We start from the raw sequence: 25,259 nt of genomic DNA on the forward strand, positions 1-25,259 counted from the left end.
ATCCCTTTATAAATACTACTTTTACCATCTTGATAGCAGCTTTCGATTCAGAGCAATGATGTGACTTCTTAATGAAATTTGTGCATCTGTGTATCCTTGGATAATATTCACAATAAGCCCCAAATAACTACCTAGAGAAAGAGTGAAGAATCTGGAAAGAAGAGGAGAGAAACAACAAAAAAGATAGATGAAAAGCAAAAGTGTGAGAAATAATTACACTGCTTTGCTCACACAATCAAAAAGCATATCAGAGGAAAACAGTTAAATTAGCTCACTGAGTGCCTATAGGAGTTTTAAAGCTCTACTGTCAGCTCAATTAAAAAGATACCCTAACAACAGCACACTGATTTATAAAGCAGATGACATTCTCCAGCAGCCTGAGATGGTCTCTGTGACACCAACAGCAGCCGCCTCCTCCTCCTTTCGTTGTCCTTTGGAACATTATAGACTACACAGGATAATTTCAGACTGTCAGGGCTCAAAACCAGCTGTTCCTTTTCTGGAAACCAAACAACCCAGCCTTCCATTTTCTATGGCAACAACAGTGAGCCCTTCACAATCTGACCTGCTGACGAAAACCTGCTGTTAATTAAATGTTAATTGCCTTAATGCAGTATGCATTATGTGGAAAAATGCAAGTTATTTTAATCTGTATTTTAAAGAACATATCTGAGGCATAAAATGCCAGGCAGAGGTACCTTATAAATTGAGAGATATATATTGCTTTTGCCCCTTTGGTGTTAGAAGAGACTCCTATGGGTCTAATAAAGGTGTTGTTCTATTATTTTTCAGACTTTCAGGTCTCTTTCAGACAATTTCATTTTATTTCTATGCAAACCCAAATGCACCATTAATAGCCAAGTTTGAGTGATATTAAGATGTGGTTTTTTAATTACATCAATTATTTATTTTTATTTTAAAATATGTCAGGAGCTGAGCCTTTCTAATTCTAGCAGACAGGGTGTGTGATTTGATTGAAGAATCTTCATTCCTGGATAGATAGGAAAGCCTTTGTGTTGCCTCCTCTGTGGCAGGCAGGCACTCATACAGCCATTCTCAGAGGGGTTGTGCCACACAACATTCCCAGCAGCTTGGGGAATATAGGATTGTCAGCTTCTTAATTTGAAGGGCTTCTCTAGAACAACCTCTCTCCCTCCTGCAACCTTCTGCTCAAACACCTTGCCTTCCCTTAAACTACTTAGCACCTGGGCAAAAAAGACCTCATTACTGCAGCAAGTTTTCTGCCAGCTTGGCCCAGGCCTTGCAGACACTTTCCACCCCCAAAACTGAGGTGATGGAGATGAGAGGAACTAGAAAGTACAAACTTTTTTGATGTGTAAGAGAACAACTTCTAACAACTTCTTCATAGCTGCTTGCTCTGGCTAAAATTCATTGTAATGGCTGTCATGGGCACAGGAGTGCCCAAAGGTTCCTGTCAGGGGATGGATGGGTGTGTTATACTGCTTTTTCTCCTGACCAATTTTATTATTATATTTTACCTTAGGCTGCTGCAAATGCCATGATGGGACAAGACAAAAAAAAAAAAAAAAAAAAAAAAAAAAAAAAAAAAAAACACCAAAACCACCACCACCTAAGTTTATTCCCATTAACTTTTGGCTGACTCAAGAAGCAGTGGGGATGAAACAAGGTATCCCACAATGAATGCTTGTGTAAAATCACTGATCATGTACCTATGTTGCCCAAACTGTCTTCTGGGAAGAATAAATTGTGCAGGGTTATAAAAGTCAGACCTGATAGCAGCAACTATAAATACATCACTCTCCCGTCTTCCTTTTTTTAACTTATCTGCAATTCACAATGGCAAAACACCAAAGTTAACCCTAGCAAAGGGTCTGCTGTTCAGTTTCTTTGCTATGCAAACCAATAAATTGAAGCTGATGAAGTTCTGCTGGCATACACTAGCAGCAAATGCCACCTAAAATAAGCTGCATACATGCTGTGGTGGTCTCATGGGGATGTGGGAATACCTGCTTCTGTGATTTGATGCAAAACTATTTATAGCCTCAGAATTTTATCCCCTAGACAGGAAACTGCCAGAAGAAAGATGTCAGCAGAGGCAAGTGCTGTCAGGGAAGCAATGGCACTGCCAGCACAGCCCAGGGGCCTGCCTAAACACAGAGTCAGCATCCATTCCAGAGACCTGAGCCTCTCTCAACCCCATCAGGATTTGATCTCCAACGTTCACAAATCCAGGGAGTGTCTCAGTGTTTTTGGACTGCTACATGCATTATTTTTCTCATCTTAAAGCTGCCCATGTAGAGAAAAACACAAGACTTCAGTAACAGTTACCAGCATGATTTGCTTTTATTACCTTTCTGTTCAAGACCCTTGTTTCCCCTTGTAGCATGTCAAATTGCCCCCAAAACCATATTATACAGCAGAGAAATGTCGTTCACACTTCACTGGCTATTGATTTACTTTACTTATTGGCACAAAATCAGCCTGAGATAAACATTTTGTCCCCCATTTCCAGTATTGTAAGCGATATAGTTCACTGCAATATAGGCAAACCCCAATGTGCGGGGTCACAATTCGACATGGCTTTCTAATCAATGTGTGAAAAATTACCTAATGAATAATGGGTTGCACATTTCCACAAACAAATTAACCAGGGTGAGACTGAAACTAATGATTATATTTATCTAATGTAATTTCACATCTGTTACTAGAGGTAGTAAATTTTTTTTCTTTCCATGGCATCCTTAGAATTGCAGCCTCGCTTTTGAAAGACAGACATTTTACATCCATTCAAACACATAATGTTCAAGTTTCTTATATACATAATTTTAAAACTGCAACATATTTGGGAAGTTTGTTATTATTTTACAACATTTTCTGGGGCTTGAACTGCCTTTTGAAATGTGGTGTGGTTGTCACACCACAGAGCCAGGATGCTCCAACTGACAACACCTCCCATACAGGGAAGAACAAAAGTGACCTTTTCCCCAGTATAGTGCCTGTAATTTTCACTGGAATTAGTCTAATGTTATTTGCAGATGATAAGGTTTGACAGAAAGGTTTGGAAGAAACCACACAGTCATGTTCTTTTTCTTCTTCTTACAATAGATTTGTGTTTTCCTGATGAAATTATCAGTTTTGTAAAGCAGATGTTCCTGGAATCTGACTGCCGACCCCACACATGTTCAAAAAGTAGCCAGGACCTGATGCAGCAGGATCTTCTCAGAATGGAGAAAGCAATTGGCTCTGTGGGGTTTGCTTTCCAGCTGGGGGTTTTTATTCTCCAGGCATATTAAAATATTTTGCTTGGGGTGACAAAAGTTGCTTAGGCACCCCCCCTTGCCTTCAAAAAAAGTCATTAACTTTTCTGTCCCTCTCCCAAGAGATGTGTTTCAAAGAAGGGCTTGTAAAACCAGCAGGGAAGGACAAAGAAGAAAATGCTGGGGTTTCCTCCCCTAAAGTTGGCTCACCTCAATCCCATGGGGGAAATAGAGCTCCCCTTGCAGCAACCACCTTCTTTCCTGCTGTGGGGGGCTGTGTCTGCTCTGTAGCATCCACCCGCTTCCAGTTGTCTTTAAAGACGTTGCAAGAAAAGCAAGAGTCTCCAAATGATATCACTGCTAGAGTCAACATTATTAAACAATTTCACAACCCGTCTCTGTCATGGTGGCAGCTTTCATAAGGATTTATTATCCAGAAAGGGAAAAAGAGAGGGGGCTGAGAGTGCACAGAGGTTTGAAAGTCATTGTACTGAGAGTTTAATTATTGTATTTTTCACTGAAGTTGAAAGTATTGAGGAAAATCTAGCCAATTTCATATTACCTCATTTGATTAAAGAGGTTGTATGATTGTTCAGAATGTGTAATTGCCATTCAGTACAGCTGAGCTGAAAAAAAAATCTTTTTGACTTCACATCCTTAATACTTGGTGGTATTTTGTAGCCTCATTGGACTAGCCAAACAAAACTGGGAAAGTAGAACCAGCTTTATTCCGAAAACATTCTGATAATTGTTTTGGCTGAAAACTGTAGTAACTCAATGTGTATTTCTGTTTGGGTTTGTGAGTATGTGCTGTTTTTAATAGTATATGTTTACATTATCACCATTGGGAAGAGTCCTCTATACAACCACATTACGTATATGGCAATATATAACTTCACAGGTGGGTTTTCCAACCACAAGAAATAAAATGTGACACAATATCATGTTCATTATCTGAAGTAAGACATGCAGACATCCTGCAGTCTGTGTCTTATAAATCTAAAGTGATGCTTTGTTTTTTAAGTACTCTTTTGTATTTGGCTTCTTTATTGAGAAGAGAGACTCTAAATGTGTACTGCTACAAATTTTTCTTAAAAAAAAAAAAAAAAAAAAAAAAAGGAGCAGATAGCCCTAATTCCTTTCAATGTTTTTACCAGAAATAAATGACCTTTTTTTACCCAGAAGCTTGTAGGACAGGTGAGGAACAGTCTGTCTGGGTCACTCTTAAACTTTGGTTACAAAGTAGACCTGTGGATATCTTCTTGATTGGGAGACTTCTTGTTCCACCAGCTAGTAGTCTATGTACTACTAGCACATTGCCTAATGAAAAATGGATTGTACATTGCTGCAAACAAGCTAACCAGAGAAACAGACACTATCAAGTGTCAGCCAGCCTGGCAATGACTGAGCTGCATCCTTCTGCAGCATCATAGGAGCATCTTCTGCAGCAGCTTGTTAATCCCTGCCTATGCACTGGAGGACTCTGGTGTAACACCCGAAGAGGAGTGTTTCTGACCTCTGGAGTGTGAATGGACTGGGATAACACCAGTGCCTCCATTTGCTCATGGAAACTGAGATACGTGCTGTCACTGGGGGAGGCAGGAGATGTGTAGGTGCCAGGCACGTCCATCTGCACTGGGACAGCTGAACAGCTTGACAGTCACTACCTGGCTCACAGGTAACTTTGGTGGAGTTCCAGGGCATGTGTGATGGCAGTTGAAAAACAGCATGAAAATAGAGCCCAACATACTAGAGACAAACTTGTGTGTAGCCACCCTGTCCCAAACACTTGATTGCCCAAATTTATGATTCTTCCTACTGTGAGCACAATGACTGTAGTGTGTCCTGGGCTACCACAGTCTGCAGAAGCCACACAGTGGGAGGGGTTTGATGAGGCATGGAAAACCCAGGGATCTCTTTTTTCCTGAGAGCCATAATGAGAGATATAGGTAGAGTTGCTTAGGGACTGAGCTCAGGAAAACATTTGATGCCTGCTGATAACAAGCATATTCACTCAGTTATTTTTGCTTCTCCTTTATCCAGCACATTTGCTTCAGTTAATGACTCTTAACCTAAGTTAGGCTCACTCAGTCCTGAAGATCTAACTCAATACAAGCAATTCCTGTTTTAATAATAATTCACTGACATAGGCATTTGTTGCTGGAGAAAGTAGTGAACTCTGTTGACTGAAGAACACAAAGAATGTTGATGCAAACACAGCACAGACCTGTCCAGAGGGACTCAGAGCATTTATAGTGAAAGCACACCAAAAATAAACTAAGCATCAGTTTTTCCAGCAGAGGCAGTCTTAGTGTCTCAGCCTGAGTCTAGAAGGAGGTCATACAAGAGAGGCATGGCGTGACGACAGCCTCCATACCTTTTCATGATAACCTGGCTGCACCACTTGTGTTTCTCATTTTCGCTCTGGTACAAATTTCTCACTGAGGGTTTTGACAATTTTCAAATATTGTCATGGAGAGTGTGACAACATGAAATGAGAGTAGAGCACAATGATGCAGTAAATAGTTACATTATTAGAAAGGCAGATGCTGGCATTGAAGCAGGGTTGTTGGCCTAAAAAAAAAAATAGATTAGGAGGGAGAAAATAGAGAAAAAAAATCTGTGAGATATCAGAAGCAGTTGATAGCATAATAACATTCATATGCAAGCAAGGGTTTTCTGTGGCAATGTGAATCAGCTCATATGCTAATATGACCAGTAAATAAACCATAGTAGGATTCTGCAATTGATATCATTACTCACCAAATACAACTCAATGCCAGTGAATCACAGCAGGGGATTGCATTTTGGACTCCAAACCCTGACACTGCTACTCAACAGGCAAGACGAAGTCCTTCAGCAGAGCTTGAGTAACACCCAACTGTCTACAGAAAACCTATATTCATCATAAACCTGGTGGGATTTTTTCCTATTGGCTTATCCTTGTCACTTCTTAGAGTCCTCAGAGACACACTCTAAGTGAGTGCAGGGATACTGCTGAAATTTAGCACTTTTGTATGTGCTGTGCCACCTAAATTGAAGTCAGCAAGGCTGCTGCAGCCTGGTCCCCCACTTAGGCAATTGTAATGAATGGGTTCTCTTCACCCTGCTGTGAATACTCTTGCCCACTTCTTATGCCTGTTGTTCTCTACCCAAAATTCTATAAACTGCAGTCTAAATTCAGCTCATAAGTATGAACTTAGGGGTATAGGAGGATTTTCTACATGCTTCCAGGGTCCAATGACTCATGTAAAAATTTCTGAGAATGTAATATTCTCAGAGAATCTAATACTCAGAGAACCTGGACACCAATAACTCCAGCTTGAAGAGTTCCAGCAACCACTACCTCAAAAATCAACCCCAATGTATTGATGCAGGCACCCAAATAAACTGGGAATTTGTGCAAAAGCAAACTCACATTTAACAAATGTAGGAGTGCCACTATAATCCTTGTTAAAGCCATGGTAAGCGAGAGCCACTTGTTCTGTAGGATAATGTCGTAAAGCAGAATAATCAAAGCAATATATCAACTGTCTGTGCTTAAATGCAGTATGTTGCATTGTGGATATTCCTCCACAGGAATGCAAACAGAGAGAAAATTTCATGAGAAAATTGCTTTCTTGCACACGGCAGGGAAGACTCAGAAACAAACAGAGGCATCCCATGGAGATACTCCCTGACAACATTAGTCTCTCAGAATCTGAGGAAGAAATGGCCTGGCTCCATGCACAGCTACTCTGGCCAGCATGTCTCAGCTAGAGTGCAGGTGGGACTCTAACTGCCTTTGCCAGTCAAACTGCTTCCCTGGGAACCTCTAGAGAATGTGCTGAGGTGAACACAACATCTTTGGGATTTTCCACTGCTGCACAGACTCTGATACAAGGCAGGACCAATTAAAATTGCCCTGAGTAAGTTGAAGGAGGAAGGCTTGCAACTAAACAATTTGCTGATGAGTCAAGTGCCAGATGGTTTGAATTTTTTCTGCCAATTTGGAAATGAGAAGACCTAGATGTAACCTAGATATATCAAAGTCATTTCACGGAGGTTCACCAGTTGAGTGGTACCCATGATGACAGCTGAAGGTGAGGGCAAAAGACATAGCCAGGAAAGGTGCTTCAAATTGCTTTTCACTTGGAGTGATTCACACAGGTAGTCACAAGAGTATGTGATGTGTCAAAATCCTAGAGGCAGCAGTGAAAGCAGGAGTAAGCAGGTAGATAATCTTTCACATAGAGGGTCATAAACGGCTTTGGATCTGTAGTGGGTCTGGCTGACAAGAATTCATTTTCCCACAGTAACCCCCACAGTGCTGTGCTTTGCATTGGTATCTTAGTCTGAAGCTGGAGGCAAAATATAAGGATCAAACTGAAATTTAAACATCAGATGGGGCTTTGCATCTTGGTAGAAAAAGCGTCTCTGAAGTGACTGGACAACTTCAACATTAAAAGTGGCCAGCTGAGGTTAACGGAAAGCAAAATTTTGTGCATTCATATGGATTATAGATAGAGCAAGTAGGGAGGACATTATTTGATAAAGAAGAAAGTCATTAACTAGTTGTGGAGTTTGATAAGAAACTAGTGAAAAAAGAGTATTAAAACTGATGAAATTTGGCAACCACATTACTTTGAAGAGGAGACTTAGGTATCAAAACACTTAGATGCTTTTCAAACAAGTATCTGCAACACTGGATACCTTCATTCAGTAGGTAATGGTGTAACCAAGTGCTGTCAGTTTTAACACTAAGGAGGATGTGTATGGAAGGCACCAATGAGCAAAAGGCTAACTTTGTGGTTTGGATGTAATTAATTGACTATGGAATCCATGGGTGAAATCTATAGATTGCTGCCCCGTGGCAGCAGCTCTCTGGCCACGGAGAGCAACATACAACTTTCCCAGGCATTGTCCTGGGGAAGGCTGTGAGAAGATCAGAGAAAATAATGAGAAACAATTATTATGTTCACTTGCTGCACCTGTTGTTGTGAACATGTGGAATGTGTTGAGGAGATTTGTTTACCAAAGGGTGGTTTCATGATTGGCCAATAATGATGGTGTTTGAATTGAAGGACCAATTGGGTCCATCTGTATCATGATTGTCTGTAAGGGCGATGGGTTTCTTAATAAGTATAGTATAATAAAGTGATTGATCAGCCTTCTGAGAAGCATGGAGTCAATGCAAATTATTACCCCTTCAGAGACGCCATGTTATGACAACACCTTACTGAAGAAGTCAAGAGAGGATGTGATAATGAATGAATGACTGTTGGAGCAATTTACTGTAGACAGAACAAGAATCATCTTAACTGAAATGAGAAAGGTCTGATTTAAGTGAGGATACAAAGCATGTTATGAGTGGGTCAGAGGCAGCAGCTTCCTCTGTGAGATATGAAGACAGGCCAGAGCAATTAGCTAATAACACAGAATCCTGCATCTTTTAGAAAACATCTCCACTGCAGCTGTCTCTCCCTAGAAGGAGTCCCCCAGAGCCCAGCGGCATCCCCCACACTGGCAGGGATCTGTCCAGTCATACTTTGAGCAAACATGATCTTAAAATTGCAGAGCAGTTAAAGCAGAAAGGGCAAAATGACAATAATATAAAATACAGTGGAATTATCTTCAAGTATTTCTTACAGTAATTAAAATTTAAAGAATAAAGTATCAGTCATTTATTTCCTTCCAAGACCTGAAGATCACAAGCTTACAATGAATACAGTTGTGGGTGTTAATTACTGCTTGAAATAGACAAAAAGATTAGAGCCACAATCTCTACCAAGTATAATTCTTTATTTAGTAATTTAATATTCCTCCCTTTTCATTTCAATGCATTTTTATATGTCTGACCTTCTGTAGACTCCTCATTTTGTTCTCCAGTTGAAAGAGCAAAGCTGGTTAATTTCTGGTGACATTTTGTTGCCATATGGATGCTGAAATACCTTTTTACACTTGGACTTGTTTATAAATCTGAATTCAACGGCTATCTCTCTAGCCACACAAGCCTGTAAGCTGGGTGATGTTACTGAAATGAGAGCCTATTCCTTCCCAGGGACTCCCTGAGTGGAGTTCATCCTGTTCTCAAGGGCCCACTGAAAAGTACCCTATAATGGCTGTAGCCATGGCAAACAGCTGGACCACTCTATGTCTTCTTCACATGTCTTCCACTCTCCCAGTGTACCATTGACTCACATGGACTGTGACTATGGCACAACCAAATCCCTCAGATTCAATGGCACAAGGAGTTTTTGTGTTACAGATAAATCAAGTTTTGCCTCGACTTTGGTGTAAGGCAGGAATCTCAAAATCACAGCCTTCCAGTACATAAGAATTTCATTATAAAGTAATGTTTATGCCTTGAAACAGGGACTGGTACTCCCTGTTATTAGATACCAAAACCAGGGGAGGATGCTCAGAGATGTTCAGAAATGCGCTTTTAAAAGTTAGCAAAAAAAATAAACCTTAAAAGCTTGTAAAGGAGCCACAGGGAATCATAGCTGACACTTAAATTATGTTAAAGGGCAATAAATTGAAACCAGTAAAAAAGAAATGTGTCCTTACAGGGTGCATTGTCAGCTTATGAAATTCACTGTAGCGGGAGGTCAGTGAAAGAAAGTCCAGAGTTTGTTTTTTCCCAAAGCACTTTTTGGATCACTACCATGATGCTTCCAGTGCTGAGAGAAAAGGCTAATCAAACTTCATACTCCAAGGCACAAACTGTCTATGGGGGTCAGGAGAGAACATCACCCTCAGAGACAGTGTATTAAGCATATTCTGCATTTTCCCTCTTGACCTTTGAAGGAGGATAAGGATCTCTGCAGAATTGTTATAGAACCTCCAAAGGCAAAGTCTGCAAAATGCCTCTGGATTCCTTGCTCCTGGGGAGGGATTCTCCTTTGGCAGATTTCAACACCTCTAAAAGCATAATTTTAGCTCTGAAAAATTTGTTTAAGCATCAGCATTGATGAATGGTGGAACATAAGGGTGAAGCAGCACTCTTGAGCCTCAAAGACAGTTGTGGGAGAAGCTGAAACAGTCACAATTTATTGGCAAATAAGAGAGGCAACCTCTTATTATTCCATCCCAGGTGGAAGATGAAGACAGACTCATCTATGCATGAGCCCCAGCTTTGAGAATCATGGGAAGGGAGACATGCTCCTACCAGTTTTCTCTGAGGAGTAGAACTAAATCTCACAGAAAGCCTTACATGGCTATTCATAAAGTCCCTCAAACACAGCTTAAATAGAAGTATGCTGGTTAATCAAGCAGCATCCCCTGCCACATCCCAAGCAAGATCATCCCCTTTCACTCTTGCTAAAGCAAGACTACCCCCTTTGACTCTTGTTGCTATTCATGTTGTAATCAAGTGAAAAATTAAAACTCTTGTACCTACTGTGCCCTTCCACCACTGCAACCACCTCTGCTTTTCTTTCCTGGCTCCACCGGTGCAAGGGTAATAATTGGTCCATGATGTTTAAGAGGAGCCAGTGGGTTCTACATCTGCTTCTCTGAGTTAAGACACGGCTATCAGCTGCCCAATAAATTTGGGATATATCACATGCATTCATGAAGTCAAACAGGCTCTCAAGCCCCAGGTCTTACCTCCTACATGGGTGGATGAGCTCATGTAGCATGAGGTGTGGTCAGATATGTGAATGTGATTCATATGTGGTCCTCTTATATCTTTCAGAAAATAAAGTTTTTCACTGTGAGAAAGCTGAGTGGCAGAGCAATTTTGAGTACCAACCCTGCAAATGTTCACACATGCATCTGCTGAATTCACTGCCAGGTCCGTATGGGCTTTAAGAGAAGGGTCTTTGCTTCTTTGTCTCTACTGTCCAAGCAGTAACTCTATTTCAGCTATCAAACAGTTGAGACATACCTGTGACTTTACAGGTTGCTAATTTCTGAGGATTTCTCTCCCATTCATTCTGTGTCATTTGGACTTTTCCTATGTTTATAACACACATGAGGGAAAAACTAAAATTCCTTTGTTCTCCCTTTCATCTCTATGCTGAAAGGCCATGCTTCCCAGACCAACTACCCTGAGCTCAGCCTTAACAGCAGGTAAGAGGTGGTCATCTCCCTGCCAGAGCTTGCTTTAGAATGAAAGGAATCTTAATTACAGCATTGGAAATTAAGAAGATTTTATTATTAGCTCTCATGTTAATAATTTAGAAAATACTGCCAAATCACTGTGTTTTCTCATATCTCTCTGAATACAGCTGCAAACTGCATTAGGTGTTAGAGTGAATGGATATATTTCAGATGAAATATTTGTACTGAATTATTAGAGTAGTCTGTATTACAAAATTACTAATAAACATTGTTTCTGGCACAATTTAGCCTGAACTCAGTGAACTTAACCAGTGGTGAGAAATCAAAAACTCCGAAATACCTGATGAATGAATCTAACTAATCAAGAAGCCCTGCAGGAAGTAGATGCCAGGATTAATGAGCCAGTGGTTTCACCATGCCATGCTGTTATTTCTTCACATAAATGCCCTCAGATGAGATTACCTTTGTCATGAAAAGGAGAAAAGGAGAAAAGGAAGGTTACATACTTTCAACTGACAGGTTAACTGCCATACCTCCATTACTGCAAGATACATTTTCATGTGCAGAGATTTTTATTCTGAAAAATGAAAATTTAAATACCAGAACACAAATTAAACCACATTTTCATTTCTAAGAGCAGGGATCATTACTGCTAGTACAATAATATAATCCATGCTGCAATGTTACCTGATCCCTTGCCTTGCACAAACTTTCTTCCCTTATTAGTAATTGCTCAGTGATTGCAATCTCCAGCAGTGGGTGAGAACAGATTCTGCCTTCCATGGAGATTTAAGCAGAGGAAGAAAGGAGAGAGAGAGTGTCAAAGCATTTCATCAAGACGGCAAATGAAAAGTTCAGTGACATTATCTTTATGTACATTCCTTAGATATTAGGGGTGATGTTGTGTTTAGAGGAAAGTAGAATTACATGAATATGTGCCTACGTGGAAATGAATACATAAGAACATAAATCTCAGTCTACTTACACACTGGGTAGAACAGCTTAAGGCTAAAATGCACCTTAACATAAGCAAATAAGCCCAGCTGGTAATACCCCAGTGCCTAGTGTTACCTACTTAGTAAGTAATAGGCTAATTGTTATTCAGCATAACTATTCCTTCTCAATTTGTATGGAATTCACTCATTTATTTTGATCACTTTACGTGAATGAAGCAAAGCTGTTTATGTCGTTAGATAGAACTAGTCCGTGATGTTTAATTTTTAGCTTTTAATATCAGCAAGATTGAGACTTCATAGTAAAATAATTCAGACAAAGCATGTAGCATATGTGAGTGAAGCCTGTGGTCTCCTTCCTTCCACCCATGTTAAACTCATAAGAGCATCAGCTTAGATGTTTTATGCTGCAAAGCTTCAGCGGATGCTAAGGGTACATATAATTTCAAAAATCTCCAGGACTCAGAACACAAGAATCTATTGCTATGGAAACAAATCAAATTTGTATCAAAGTTGTGTAGGATCAAAAAGCTTTGCTCATAACCAGGACTACAGTTGCATAGAATATGGAAGAAATGATGGATGTTCTAAGAGCAAGCATTAAGCTGAAGGACCTTTGTAAGGCCCCTTTCACAGAACTGCAATGTTCAGTGTTAAGAGCTGGATCTTACAGGTTGTGTCTCAATCCCCTGCCCCCAGCCATTTTTTCTCCACTGTTAAAAAGTACATATTCTTTTAAGATCTTCCATATCACACTTTACGACGTTCCTACATCATAAAGCTGTCTTGCTTATAGCAATATAAAGCAGCTGTAAAAATTATGTGCTTGTAAACAACCTTCCATACATTTGGAAGAAGCATAGTGAGATTTGCACTCTTCTGCATGTGAGTGGAGACCTTTCACCCTCCTGGCAGGCCACGCTATGGGGAAGAGAACACAGTGGAACTGGGAAGACCAAGGGACATCCCAGCTGGCTGCTACTCCCCTTGGCCCATGCAGGGTCACCCATTGGATAGGGAAGCTGGAGGGACTCTAACCAGCTCTGCTCCATAGGCAGCCTGTGCACCCATGTCTTTGATGGCTGAACTAAACTGATCACGGACTTCAATCTTGGAGCTAAGCCTGCATGCAGAGGGACATCTGCTCAGCCCGAGGCTGGGCTGGGGACTAGAAGCAGGGCTGGAAGGAGAGACAGAACACAGTGACTTCTTTTCCCAAGTGCTACTGTGGTATGGATTGTGGTATGGGACCTGTCTTGCCTATCCTAGACTACCTCAGGTGGAGCATCCTGGGCATCCTGGGCATCCTGGGCTGTTACAGCACCTGCAGGAGCAGACTCCTGCAGGAAGGTGCAGGGCTCTTTCCTCAGGTGACTCCCAGAGGACTCACTTGTGGTCTGGATCACCAATAATTTATTCTGCTTTTATTTCTCTTTTAAATTAAATATGCATATGTAATATGCACTTTGGAGCGGGCAAGGACCCTTCTGCGGGTTCCTATGGAGTCGTGCACTCTCAGGTGTGTAATTAAGAGGTGTGTAATTGATCTACAAGGAGAAGAGATCTTAGTGTATTGCATAAAAGGCAAGGGTGAGGGGGGAAGAAGAAAAAAAGCCCAAACCCAGCTGTATGATGCTTGGCAATGTACTACATTTCTTTTTCCCCCCATATCAAAGTTTGCATGGGAGTAAAGCAAGAGTTCTCTCTTCCATGGGGCTTGCTTTGCCAGCAGCCGTGCCCTCATTTCACATTCCAAAAAAACTGATCATCTCTCCACTGCCTGCCTGCCCCAGTCTCCCACTGACCCACTCTCCTTCATCCCTTGCCCTGCCCTGCTTCACCACACAACTTTTTGTAACTCCCAGTTTAAAGGCCAACCACACAGAAAGATTAACAAAAGTTTATTAATCATGAAGTATTAAAATTGTGACAAGTGAAAGGCATCAATGCAAAGTTAAGCAAGCAAACTATCCCCAAACTTGTGACAAAGGACTCAGTGAATACCACAGAAGGAAGTCCTGTCTATTTTTTTTTTTTTTTGCCTGCAGTTGAAGACACCTCTCATATCTCACACGCCACATCAAAATCTATAATTCTTCATATCACATACTGAAAATGATTTTATTTATCCATTCACATTAACTTGATATAAACGTGTCCGGAAAAGTCAAGTAATATGTTTTATATTAGCTCAAACATTTATTAAGTAACCCAAAATTCAATAAATAAGCACAGACAATAAGTTAAAACATATCACGAATCGACCAGTATGTAACAAGAATGCTTTATCTACACAAAACATCCTATTTCACATCGTTTGTTCATTCCTCCAGCGGCCCTGCCCTGCGGCGGGGTGACCGGCACATGCAGGCGGGCGGGCCGCGGGGCCGAGCCGGGCCGGGCCGAGCCTGGCCAGGCGGGGCGGGGGGCGCGGCGGCGCCTCCGCCGGCGCTGCGGAGGGACAATAGCAGCAGGAATGTAAATAAATGCGTAAATAAAGGTAGGGAGGATCGGCAACTCAACTGTCACGAAATCAAAGATCCGAAAAAGGGAAGCGCTCTTGTGCGCTTTTTTCTTCCCCCTTTTATCCCCTTTGTTTTTTACAAAAAGAAGCTTTTAATTTTTTTTTCTTTTTTACCCCATCACATTCGCTGTCGCTCATTAATGCTTAATCAAAATGGATTTGATTCTCTCTGGGGTCTCCGTACTTTTCGCGAACCCGCCCGGCCGTCCCCCGACGGCGCCCTCGCAGCGGAAGGAACCGGCGGCAGGTCGCCGCTCCTAAATAAACCATAAAAATTATGAAAACAGAAACAAAAATGCACTTCTTTGCAAAGCCAAAGCCGGACGGGCGGACGGCGGGAGAGCCGGGTCGTGGTGACGGAAGGAGGCAGAGCCGGGCTCGGGGCTGCCGCGAGTCCTCCCGCCGCCGGGCGGGGCGGACATCGGGGCACAGGGGTGCGCGGGTGATGCGCAGGGGAAGAGGGGGCTTTGGGGAGGGTCGGGGATGTTTCTCGGCCCACAAACCAGTCTGTTGGTGTCTGATTTCAGATCCTGAGTCGACTCCCTGGTAAGTCGGGTGGGGGAAGGCGGGGGCGCGGGGCGAGGCGGGGGCGCGGGGCGAGGCGGCGGGGGCGGGGGCGGCGCGGGGAGAGGCGCCGGCCATTAGGTGAAACTCATGGAGACTGTGTGCTCTAGTGCTTTGCGGCGGAGGGAGGCGATGCTGGTTCCCCGCCACACGTCGCTGCTGTCCGGGGAGCTGCAGAGCTGGGGAGAGCCCGTCACGTTGCTGGGACCGGGCAGGGAGGCGGGCACCATGCCGGGGAAGGCGGGCTGGTAGAGGTGGGACTGCAGCCCGGCGCCGTTGGAGCCCGCCAGGCTGTTGGAGAGGCCCATGGAGTTGGGCGGCGGGCCGGCCGCCAGGCTGCACTGGGATAGGGACTGCGCCATGGCTTGCTGCCGTCCCAGCGCCGGCGGCAGCGGCAGCTGCGACACGCCGGGCATGGCGGCGGCGGCCCAGCGCGTGTCGTTGGCGTGGAAGGAGCACAGGCTGTCCCCCATGGCGGCGGCGGCGGCGGCGGCGGCCGAGGGAAACTGCGGCAGCCCCGGCGTCGGCAGCAGCGTGCCCGGGGCGCGGAACACGTTCGTGGTCTTCTTGCGCTTCTTCCACTTGGCGCGGCGGTTCTGGAACCAGACCTGCGGGCGGCGGGCAGCGACACGCTCCGTTAGCCACCACCACCCCCCGCAGCCGGGGCCTCGGCGGGACCCCCGCCCCGGCTCCCGCCGCCCCCTCGAGCCTCGCCCCCATCGACCACGATAGCTCTTCACACCCGCAGCCCCACGCGCGTCCCCATCACAGGTTGACGAAACCGCTGGAACTTTTTATAACGAAAGCGATCGATTTGTCCGTCCTGGGCGAGAGACTCCAGCAGAGGAGCCTGGCCTTCCCACGGGGAAATAAAAGAAAAAAGAAATAAAATGAAAACCCGAGCAGCCTACGGCTCTGGCCTTTGCGTGGACGCGTTCCGAGCCGCCATCGGAGCGCGGCGGGCGGAGAGCCCTGCCCCGGGCCAGCCGCCTCGCCCCGTGCCACCCGGGCCCGGCCAGGAAACCCTCGCACCAAACCGCCCGCACTTGGGTTTAAAAAAAAAAAACCAAAACATGCCAAAACCAAACCTATACTAACAAAACCAGAGGTTGTTTAGCTGAGTGGGTGCTTGTGGTGGCACTGTGGTAGGGGTGGCTTGGTGGGTCTCGCCGCACCGCGGCCGAAAGCAACCGATACAGTCGTAAGCTGGGAGAAAGCGCATCCACCTAAAATGCGAGACAGCGCAGTGCCCCATTCTGCCGAATTCCACCCTCTCAGGCTCCATAAGCGGACTGAGAAAGGCGGACGCCAATTAGCGGGAATGAACGGCCGTAAGGGAGCTAAATATTATATGAATAATCGAAAAATCGCGTTCAATTATGTTTTAGGGTTAATAGTCAAATTGCGGCTACAAAATCTTTTTATGTTTCATGGTTTGCTGGTGGTGTAAAGAATCTCCATCAGGTCTGATCGTCTAAGATCATAGCTGCACTGCATATGCTTTTAAAATGTGAATGTTTCCAGTTGAAAACTGATGCATGACAGATTAAAATGCAAGGAAAACCTGGGGGAGATTTTGAAAATGCACACATGACAACTCTAGAAATATATTAACCATGAGCATTTGGCAACTTTGAACTCCTTTTAAAATGCAACTAGCCCCTGAAAATTATTAATACAACAGTGAGAATCTAATGGAGGTTGGAATCTAAAAAACTACCTTGATGATATCTGCTGTTACAGTAATATAGACATACTGTAAATGTATTTTAAAATATATAGCCCATTTAATTCCCCAGCTATAAACGGGTGAGAGAGAGTGAAAGTGATAGAGAGAAAGGGAGACAATATCACTTTTGTTTTTCTTCTTCTCTTTTTTAAAATGTTCTTTTTATTTCTTTTTTTTTCTTTTTATTTCTTTTCTTTTCTTTTTAAGAAGCTGAAGCTTTATGAAGATCTCATTGGAATCCAGCAGATGATTAATGTGAAGATTTGGTAGGAAATCTGGAGAGCTGTATTAAAGCTCAGATCTCAGGTTCATTTCGATCAGCCAGCCGTGAACTCTGGGCCGAATTCATTACACTTTAATAGTACTGGGAGAGGAAGAAAATGCAATTTCTCATTCCATTAGAAAACTAGAAAATACTCTCAGCTTGTCCCCTATTAAGATGTGGCAGGTGACGGGACCATTGTGGGGGACACGGTCAATGGAATTACAGCACATTATTTTTGTTCATATAAAATATTGGAAGGCAAGCCTGACTGTGCAGAAGTTATTTCACTGATTTAGTTTTTATGTAAATAAAATATTGAAAGTTAATTAATCCGTGCTAGAGACTAATGATTATGCTTATTATATTGCATTTGATCGCATAATTTGCATGATTCTTGCATTGCTGCTTAATAAGCCATTCCAGGTTATAAATAATTCTGAAATTGGTTTCTAATAATGGCATGCTATAAAAAGAATGGTTTTATTACAGCAGCTTGAAAAGCAGAGCAATATCAGATGTGGAATTGGACTCCCGTTTAAGCATCAGCCAGTTTTATAATTATTTAAATGTATCATATACATTAAATACAGATCTAAAATAAGGAAAGTGGTGATTTATCCTAGCATCTAAAACCCTTAAAAATATATACAGCTGCTATAAATTAAGCATTTGGAGCATTCCTTAATCAGTGTGGAGCCCATGTACTGAAAGTAATGTGTAGGCTATCTGTTAACTATAAAGAAAACTGTAAAAACTGTTCTTACTCGTATAAGAACAGAAACTAATTATTGTTTAATTTAAATTTAATCAAGGACCAGTGATACATCGGATTGTGAAGTAAATATATTAAATATTTTTTGTCTTAGATTACATAATGTTAATCATTTTGAAGTGTTAATTAAGAAGGTTATGTTGATCTGATTACTTTTTAAATTACAGAACATTATTGTAAAAAAAATTTAAATTGACATTCTATTAAACAGTTTTTATCAGCAGTCTCGAGCTATTAGCATTGGTTTAAGATTATGCCAAGGCCATTAAAACACTTTGTCTTTCTTTCTACGAATTTCTTTGATGCGCTGTTAGAAAATAACTATTTCAATTTTATATTTTACTTCATTTACCACACTCCTAATATTGAAATTGGTATCATTAACCTTTGGGAAACCCAATAAAGTTTAATAGACCTCGTTTTCCTTTTTTCATAGAGTCAGTTGTCCAATTATATTTTATTTGTGAATCTAATTTCTTTTTAATTTAAACTAATTATAGTTCTGTGTAGGCTGAGTCAAATTGTTTTACTTTTTAAAAGCAGACGCGCTTTTTCTGTCACATTCAAGAACGGAATCTGTTTTCCTTCCTAAAACGTTCATTTAGGGATTTCTCTTCACGTGTCTTTATTTAGCTGAAGAGCCTGTGCTTGCCGATAGGGATTTTGAACAATGACTGTGCTGAATTGCTTCAGCAGCGGCAGTCCCGGTGCACTGTACTGAGCCGGGGTGCGCATCCCACAAGTGCTTCTATTGTGCAGGCTTTCATTCCTCGGAACGGACTCATCTAGAAAGTCGCTAAAATAATCTTATGCGCAAAAAAGCTGCATCTGAGCAGTATAGCTCTTTGAACCTTCTCCCCCTTTACCAAATTTCGTTTACATTTATTTGCCTAAATAGTTTCCTACTGTCCTGTGTGCATATATATATATCTGTCTATGTACATATGTGTATATATGTGTATTTTAGAGAACAAAGTGCACCCTTAGATGTTGAAGTCACTCACTAGCCCCGCCGTTCCCAGGCATTCTAAAAGCCAGTATGGGGAAAGTCCGAGTCCAGACAAAACGGGCTTTTATCGAAGTGCCTTTTTACGAGACGATATGCCTTCCCTCGCACCCCACCTTGGCTCTCAGGGCGGTGGGCTTTGGCGGACGCCCCTTCCCGGCGGTGCCGCGGCCTTGTCGCCATCAGCACCCTGGACAGTGGCCCTGCCGACGGCTACCTGGACAGCGGCCCCCGCGGTCGCCACCGGACTCCGCTCCGGGGGAAAATGAGTCATTCCCGGCAGGTTCGGCTCGACTCTTAGCGCCAGGCTATTGCGAGAACTGAGACCGTTCTTCTCGGGCTGTCCCTCCCCGGACTCCTTCCAGTCACGGGCCGGGCCGTGGAGCTGAGGGAAGCTCAGCCCATGCCCCGCTCGGGGCCACCGCGCTGCAGGTGGGTAGGATAGAGGAAAAGGGGACACCCCAAGGTGACACTTTTGAGGAAAGGGGAGCGACGCATGTCTGATTTCAAGGCCAAACTGTTGCTTTCAGGGGTGGGTTATTTACCCCGCCGTCGGGCTGAGGTTTGGGGCACCCACCCCCCTCCCCGTTGTGCCTGGCCTCGCCGCCGACCGGCCGTGCAGCCGTCAGTGCGACTGTGGAAGGGCCGGCAGGCACTGCACGGGGACGGCTTTTCATACCTGCACCCGGGACTCGGTGAGACCGATGCGCAGGGCCAGCTCCTCCCGCATGAAGATGTCCGGGTAGTGAGTCTTGGCGAAGCTCCTCTCTAGCTCGTTGAGCTGCGCCGGCGTGAAGCGAGTGCGGTGCCGCTTCTGCTTCTGCTGACCCTGCTGCTGCCCGGCCTGGCTGGAGTTCTGGCCGCCCTGTTGGCCTTGCTGCTTGTCAGGGTCTTTGGCGCTGACGGCTAGGGAGCTGGGGTTGGATCCCACCGTGGTGATGTCCTCCCCCGGCAGCAGGGTGGTCCCTTCCACCGTGTCCGAGTTGGGAGCCATGTCTCCCGGGTGTCCCCCCGGATCCGAGCCCCCGACGCCCAGCCGACACTTGACCGCTTCCCGGTGTCCCAGCAGCTCGGCCGCGTCTTTCATCCCTGCGGAAGCAAAGGAGCGGCAGTCACTCGGCTGCAGCTGAGCATAGATCCATCAGAGCCCCTCTCCAGTGCACGGAACTGGAGAGAGACATCCAACCACTGCCACCGCCTCCGCCCCGCCGTCCCCAGGCCGGCCGCCCGCCAGACCCGCAGCCCTGCTCGGCTCCACGACACGGAGAGACCCGGGCCCGGCGCGACCCGAGCAGAGGGGAGAAACTTTACATCGAGCAGCTCCTCTTCCTGCTGAAATAACCAGTTCCCTGCCCGGCCTTCATTTGCAAGACCAAGGGCAGGGAAGAGGAGAAGAGCAAGTTTTCAGGGTTTCAACTCGGGTTTTCCAGCGGAGCTGGTAAGAGAAAGAGACGGAGAGAAAGAAACAAGGTTCGAACCGCTCTGTTGCCGGGAGCGTTACCTCCCCGACAGATGCACGGGGACCTCGGTCAGTCTGGCCGATCTTTCCCCTCTCCTCCCTCCGCTTCTCTAAACAAACTCATGAATAACCATAAATAGATAGATACAGATATTTCTCCCTTTTTCTTTTCTATTTTTTTTAAGGAAAGGGAAGGAGAAAAGCAAACGGGCGAGCAAGAAAAGGCCACACAGAACTCCGTAAACACCATCGAGCTCATCTGTCCTAAAATAATAATCATCATAATAATAATGTGTAGGTATGTATATAAAAACTGGGGAGAGAAAAATTAAATTATCCACAACTCGCTGTAGATCTACATATACCGTAGGTCTCCTCTCTTCTTTTTTTATGTTAAATCAAATTAAACTTTAATACAGTACAATTACTTTTAAAGGAATTAGCCCATTTAGAATGCATTAAGGTAAAATAAGGAACAAATTGTTAATTTCCTGCCCCGGCTTCCTCCCCGCTCGCCGCCGCAGCCGGTGCAGCCGCCGTAGGGCGGGGGGGTGCCGGGTGAAACTCACCGAGACGGGCGTCCAGGAGGTCGGCGTGAGACAGCATCGCGCACCGCTCCAGGGCGAAGGCTGTTCCCCCCCAAATTTTAGCGGCCTTAAGTTATTTAAAATAGATATAAGATATGAGATATCTATATATATATATATATATAGATATATATATATAGATCGTCTAAATGAAAGAAAATTCGGTGTGTGGTTAAAAAGGGGGTCTCTTGCATTATAATGTCCTTTAGAGAGACGGGGAGGTGCTTAACACTTCAATGAACCCGTGAGCAGCTCGGCGCGGGGACCAATCAGGAGGGCAGCCTGCAAATGTCAGCGCCCGGAGCGCCCCGCTCCGCCCGCCCGCCGCCCGCCCGCTGCCGCCGCCCAGGCCTCCCGCCGCCCCGGCCCGGCCCGGCCCGGCCCGCACCGTGCCCGCGCTCCCTTACCCTGCTCCGCTCGCCTTGGCCGCCCGCCTTCTCCTTCTCCTTCTCTCCTTCTCTCCTTCTCTTCCAAATGCACATTTGCCATACTCCGCTCCGGGTTGCCCCTGATTTATCGGCTTTTATTGTTTTTAATGCCTCCTCGGAGCGCACCCTCTCACCGATCAGTCTCCCGAGGGTCTCGCAAGCTCAGAGCCCACCAAGGGCTGCGAGCGGGGCAGACGGGCGGCGCGGGGTCGGGCAGCGCCAGCCTCGCTGGCCGGCGGCCCCGGGGAACCGGGAGCGAGAGCGGCAGGGGAAACTGCAGCCAGACTTTCACCCACACAAGCCCCGACGGCTGCTGGGCGTCGAGGAAAGAGAAACTTGCCCGAGTTCCCGCAGCGGGTCGTGCTGCACAGGCGGCCTGGCCCCCGAGGCTGCCCGCCATCTCGGCCCGGCCTCGCTCGGTGCCGAGGCGGAGCGCAACGAGGGGCAAGGGAGCCCAGCACCATGAGTCCCGGCCGCCCGGGGAGCTCTGCCTCCCTTTCTCCCCAGGATTTTAACGCCCTTAAGCCCTATTTTTCGGGTAAAGTTTCCAAGTTCGGCTAGCCTACAAACTCAACTTAAAGCAGTAAATAAAGCTAAATGCATTTTATTTTCCTCTTGAATATATTAAACTACTTGAACAATTTAAAGTGCTTTGCAGAAGTGAAGCGAACCATTTCTAATGTTCTGATTTTTCAAAGCCAGCCAACAACAAAGTTTAGATTAGTAATATATTTCTAACCAGAGTAATTTTCAAGATCATTAGGCATTTATGTAATTAGTGCCAAATCTATAAGCTTTTATTACGATTATTAGAGTAAAATCAGTATAAATTTGTACTAATTTACTACTGTTTAGACTTGGCTGTCAAGCCAAGAGGTTCTTATTGTAAATGATAACTGAGGAAATTAAGTGCAAAATTCTGTACCATTTCTGATCCGCTCCTAAACAATCCGTTTCAATTGTATTTGTAGCAGAACATAATGCCCTTTTAAAGTTATTTGACTTGTATTTTTATTTGCAAAACAAGAAAAATACCCTCTACGCGGGCACAATGAAAACTGATATTTACTACTTCCAGCTTGATTAACATTGATTTTTAATTCAAAACTGATGCAATTAAGATTATTCATTTAGTGCAAATAAAGCTTCCACCAAAAAGCGAGCCCAGTGAAGTCTATGTTAAATAAAACAGAGCCACTGTTTTTGGTTTTGTTTCTTTTTCCGCCATCCAATTGACTTACACGAAACACTGTAAATACTGCATGCGAACAGATGCAAGAGTGGTTTTGTTTGCAGCTCAGATGTGCAGTGGTTTCGGCAGAGACTGAAGGAGACAAAGGAACCGACCGACCGATCTCCAGGGCAGTTTTGCTGCCTTTTTTTTTCCCCTCATCCCAGGCTACATTGATTCAATTCAGCTTTCGAGACCTCGGGCTGTTGCGAAAAACCTGGGTGCTCGGAAACGGCCGCTCAGAGCAGGGAGAGAGACCCCAGAGCCAGGCCACAATTTAGCCGAAGACAGAGAGAGAAAGAAAGGAGATGGAGGTGGGGTGGGAGTTTCGGGATTATTATTTTTCCCCGGCTGGATGGGTGACTGCGGAGATAGCATATTTGCTGTGCTTTTTTCCTTTGAAAATTATTCTCTCTGTGCAGCTGTAGGGCAGGAGGGGAAGACTCGGCGGTGAAAACTGCTGGGAGGAGCCCCCCGGCCCGCTGCCGGGCGTCGGGACCCGCGGAGCGGAGCCGACGGAGTCGCTGGGGAGACGGGCCGGCGGCGTGGGGGCGGCGCGCAGCTTTTCGTGGCCGCGGGAGTCTGGTCCTGCCCGGGCCGGGGTGAGGCGGGCGGTCAGGGGCTGGCCGGGGCGTCAGGGGTTCAGTTTTAGGTGTATGTACTGGCACAAGTGCGCGGGCGCTCGAGGTGCCCGCAGTCGGCTTCTGCCGAGCGCGCCGTGGGCAGGGTGGCAAGGCGTGCGTGTGCATCTATTCCGTGTTGTTGTATGTTTCAGGTCGATAAATAAATGTGTAATAGTTAATGTGCAGACACATCAGAGTAATAACAATGGGATGAAATCAAAGGATTATCAATCTCTGTTAGTAACTGCTGAATAACAATGTTGCGGTGTGATTGATAGCGCGCTTCATTTTATGACTTTTCTATTGCTCTTGATTTTTATAGCAGTATAAACAAACTAAATCATTTCTTCCAAGACTTCAGATCGCAATTGTCTTAAGGGAAGGGGGGAAATCAGAGAAGGAAGTCTGTGGGAGAGAAAAGAGCGAACTGGGCTTACACGCGTGTCAGAAAGAAAATGACAATGGGGCACATGTAAAATACCCTAATCACATTCCACTTTCGCGCACTCCTGTTTTGTCAAGTACCCGAATTCACCTGGGCAGCGTCGGAGATGTATTTACAAGGATTTTATTCCCCGTCATCTTTCCATTTTCCCAGTGTAGCCAGAAAACTGCCAGTCAGCTCCATTCCCTGTTACAATTTACGGTATTCCCCACATGATCATAGGAACTGAAGTTCCTAACAAGGAAAGGCTTTAGCACAATGGCCAAAAATCTTCAGAGTGACACGAGTGTCTTCAGAAATCACTTCAGAGCAAAGTAAAAGGATTTTCTATGACGGATCCAGTGATTTTTCCTCAATAAATAGGTTTTAGATTGTTACACACACGTAGAACTGGAACAAAGGGCAGTACCAGAAAATATATTGGTTGCCCCTAATAAAATTTATTTAGACAGTTTATTTCTCATAAAAAATAGAGATTGAATTTCGTACAGAAGCGCCTGCCAAGAGGCCAGGCACTGGGAGATCATCTCCCCCCTCACCTGCCTTTGCCTTTCTTTCTTTTTCCATCCCATCCCTTCCTTTCCTTGCCCTGCCCGGCGGCGCCCGGCGGGCCCGATCCCGGGGTCCCGGCCGGAGCCGGCTCTGCCCTCCCCTGAACGGCCCCCCCGCCCACGCCAGCCGATCCGCCCGAGCGAGGCCGCGGGAACGGGGTATGCTGCGTCTGGGAGCAATATAACCCTAATTCTCCAGCGCTGTGACCCTGGTAAGAAAGGGTAGAGAACTTTCCAAACCCCAGAGCTCCCCCTCTCCCCTTCCCGCTAAACTCAAGCCCTGATTGAATGAGGCTGTAATATAAACAAGTGTATTTAACCAATTCTGCTCTGATTTAGAAACAGAACCTTCTTTTATCAGAATAATTATATTTGGACCGAGAAACACAGTAAAATAAGGTTAAACTGCTAAAGTCAGCAGGGTGGCTTGGCATAAATGGCTGATAAGATTTGTAATTTGATATTTTATTTATGTATTTCTTGAGCATCCATCCAGTTAAGCCAGCTGCTGTATGCGGAGCACCGTAATTGGTTTTTACACGTAGCAACGCTCACAGCATTTACCAAATGCAACTTTTGGTTGCTGGCTTGTTCGCGCGGCTTTTTTTTATTTTTTTTTTTTTTTTATTTTTTTTTTTTTTTATTTCTAGACAGTAGTGCTGAAATGTCGGATATTATTATTCACATTCCCGCTGTTCAGTGCTGCATTGTAACATTGTTCGCTTTAATGAGAAGCGCCTCCCTCAATAATTAACGACCTCACATTTCCCTATTTTCTTGCCTGATGAAAAGAATCAATTTTAATTCATTGTAAATTACAGCTATGCTTTTGAGTGT

The 25,259-nt window shown here is 44.6% G+C and overlaps 1 protein-coding gene across 1 annotated transcript; it reads right to left on the reverse strand.

Moving 5' to 3' along the window:
- Positions 1-15,387: 15,387 nt before the first annotated feature.
- Positions 15,388-21,578, reverse strand: OTP (orthopedia homeobox). The gene is made up of 4 exons (XM_054003493.1): positions 21,552-21,578; positions 21,127-21,211; positions 19,778-20,187; positions 15,388-15,934 (listed from the first exon to the last, which is right to left on the reverse strand). Exons 2-4 carry the CDS (start codon positions 21,161-21,163, stop codon positions 15,404-15,406), a joined length of 978 nt encoding a protein of 325 aa, XP_053859468.1. The 5' UTR covers positions 21,164-21,211; positions 21,552-21,578; the 3' UTR covers positions 15,388-15,403.
- Positions 21,579-25,259: the final 3,681 nt, after the last annotated feature.

The sequence above is a fragment of the Vidua macroura genome, chromosome Z (assembly GCF_024509145.1).
Source record: "Vidua macroura isolate BioBank_ID:100142 chromosome Z, ASM2450914v1, whole genome shotgun sequence".
Lineage (NCBI taxonomy): Eukaryota > Metazoa > Chordata > Aves > Passeriformes > Viduidae > Vidua > Vidua macroura.

Excerpts from the sequence above, each read along its gene's own strand:
- OTP (XM_054003493.1), bottom strand. The coding sequence starts at position 21,163 with ATGCTGTCTCACGCCGACCTCCTGGACGCCCGTCTCG. Across the intron at positions 20,188-21,126 it reads CCTCCTGGACGCCCGTCTCG|GGATGAAAGACGCGGCCGAG; the intron begins GTGAGTTTCACC and ends TTGCTTCCGCAG. Across the intron at positions 15,935-19,777 it reads TCACCGAGTCCCGGGTGCAG|GTCTGGTTCCAGAACCGCCG; the intron begins GTATGAAAAGCC and ends CGCCGCCCGCAG.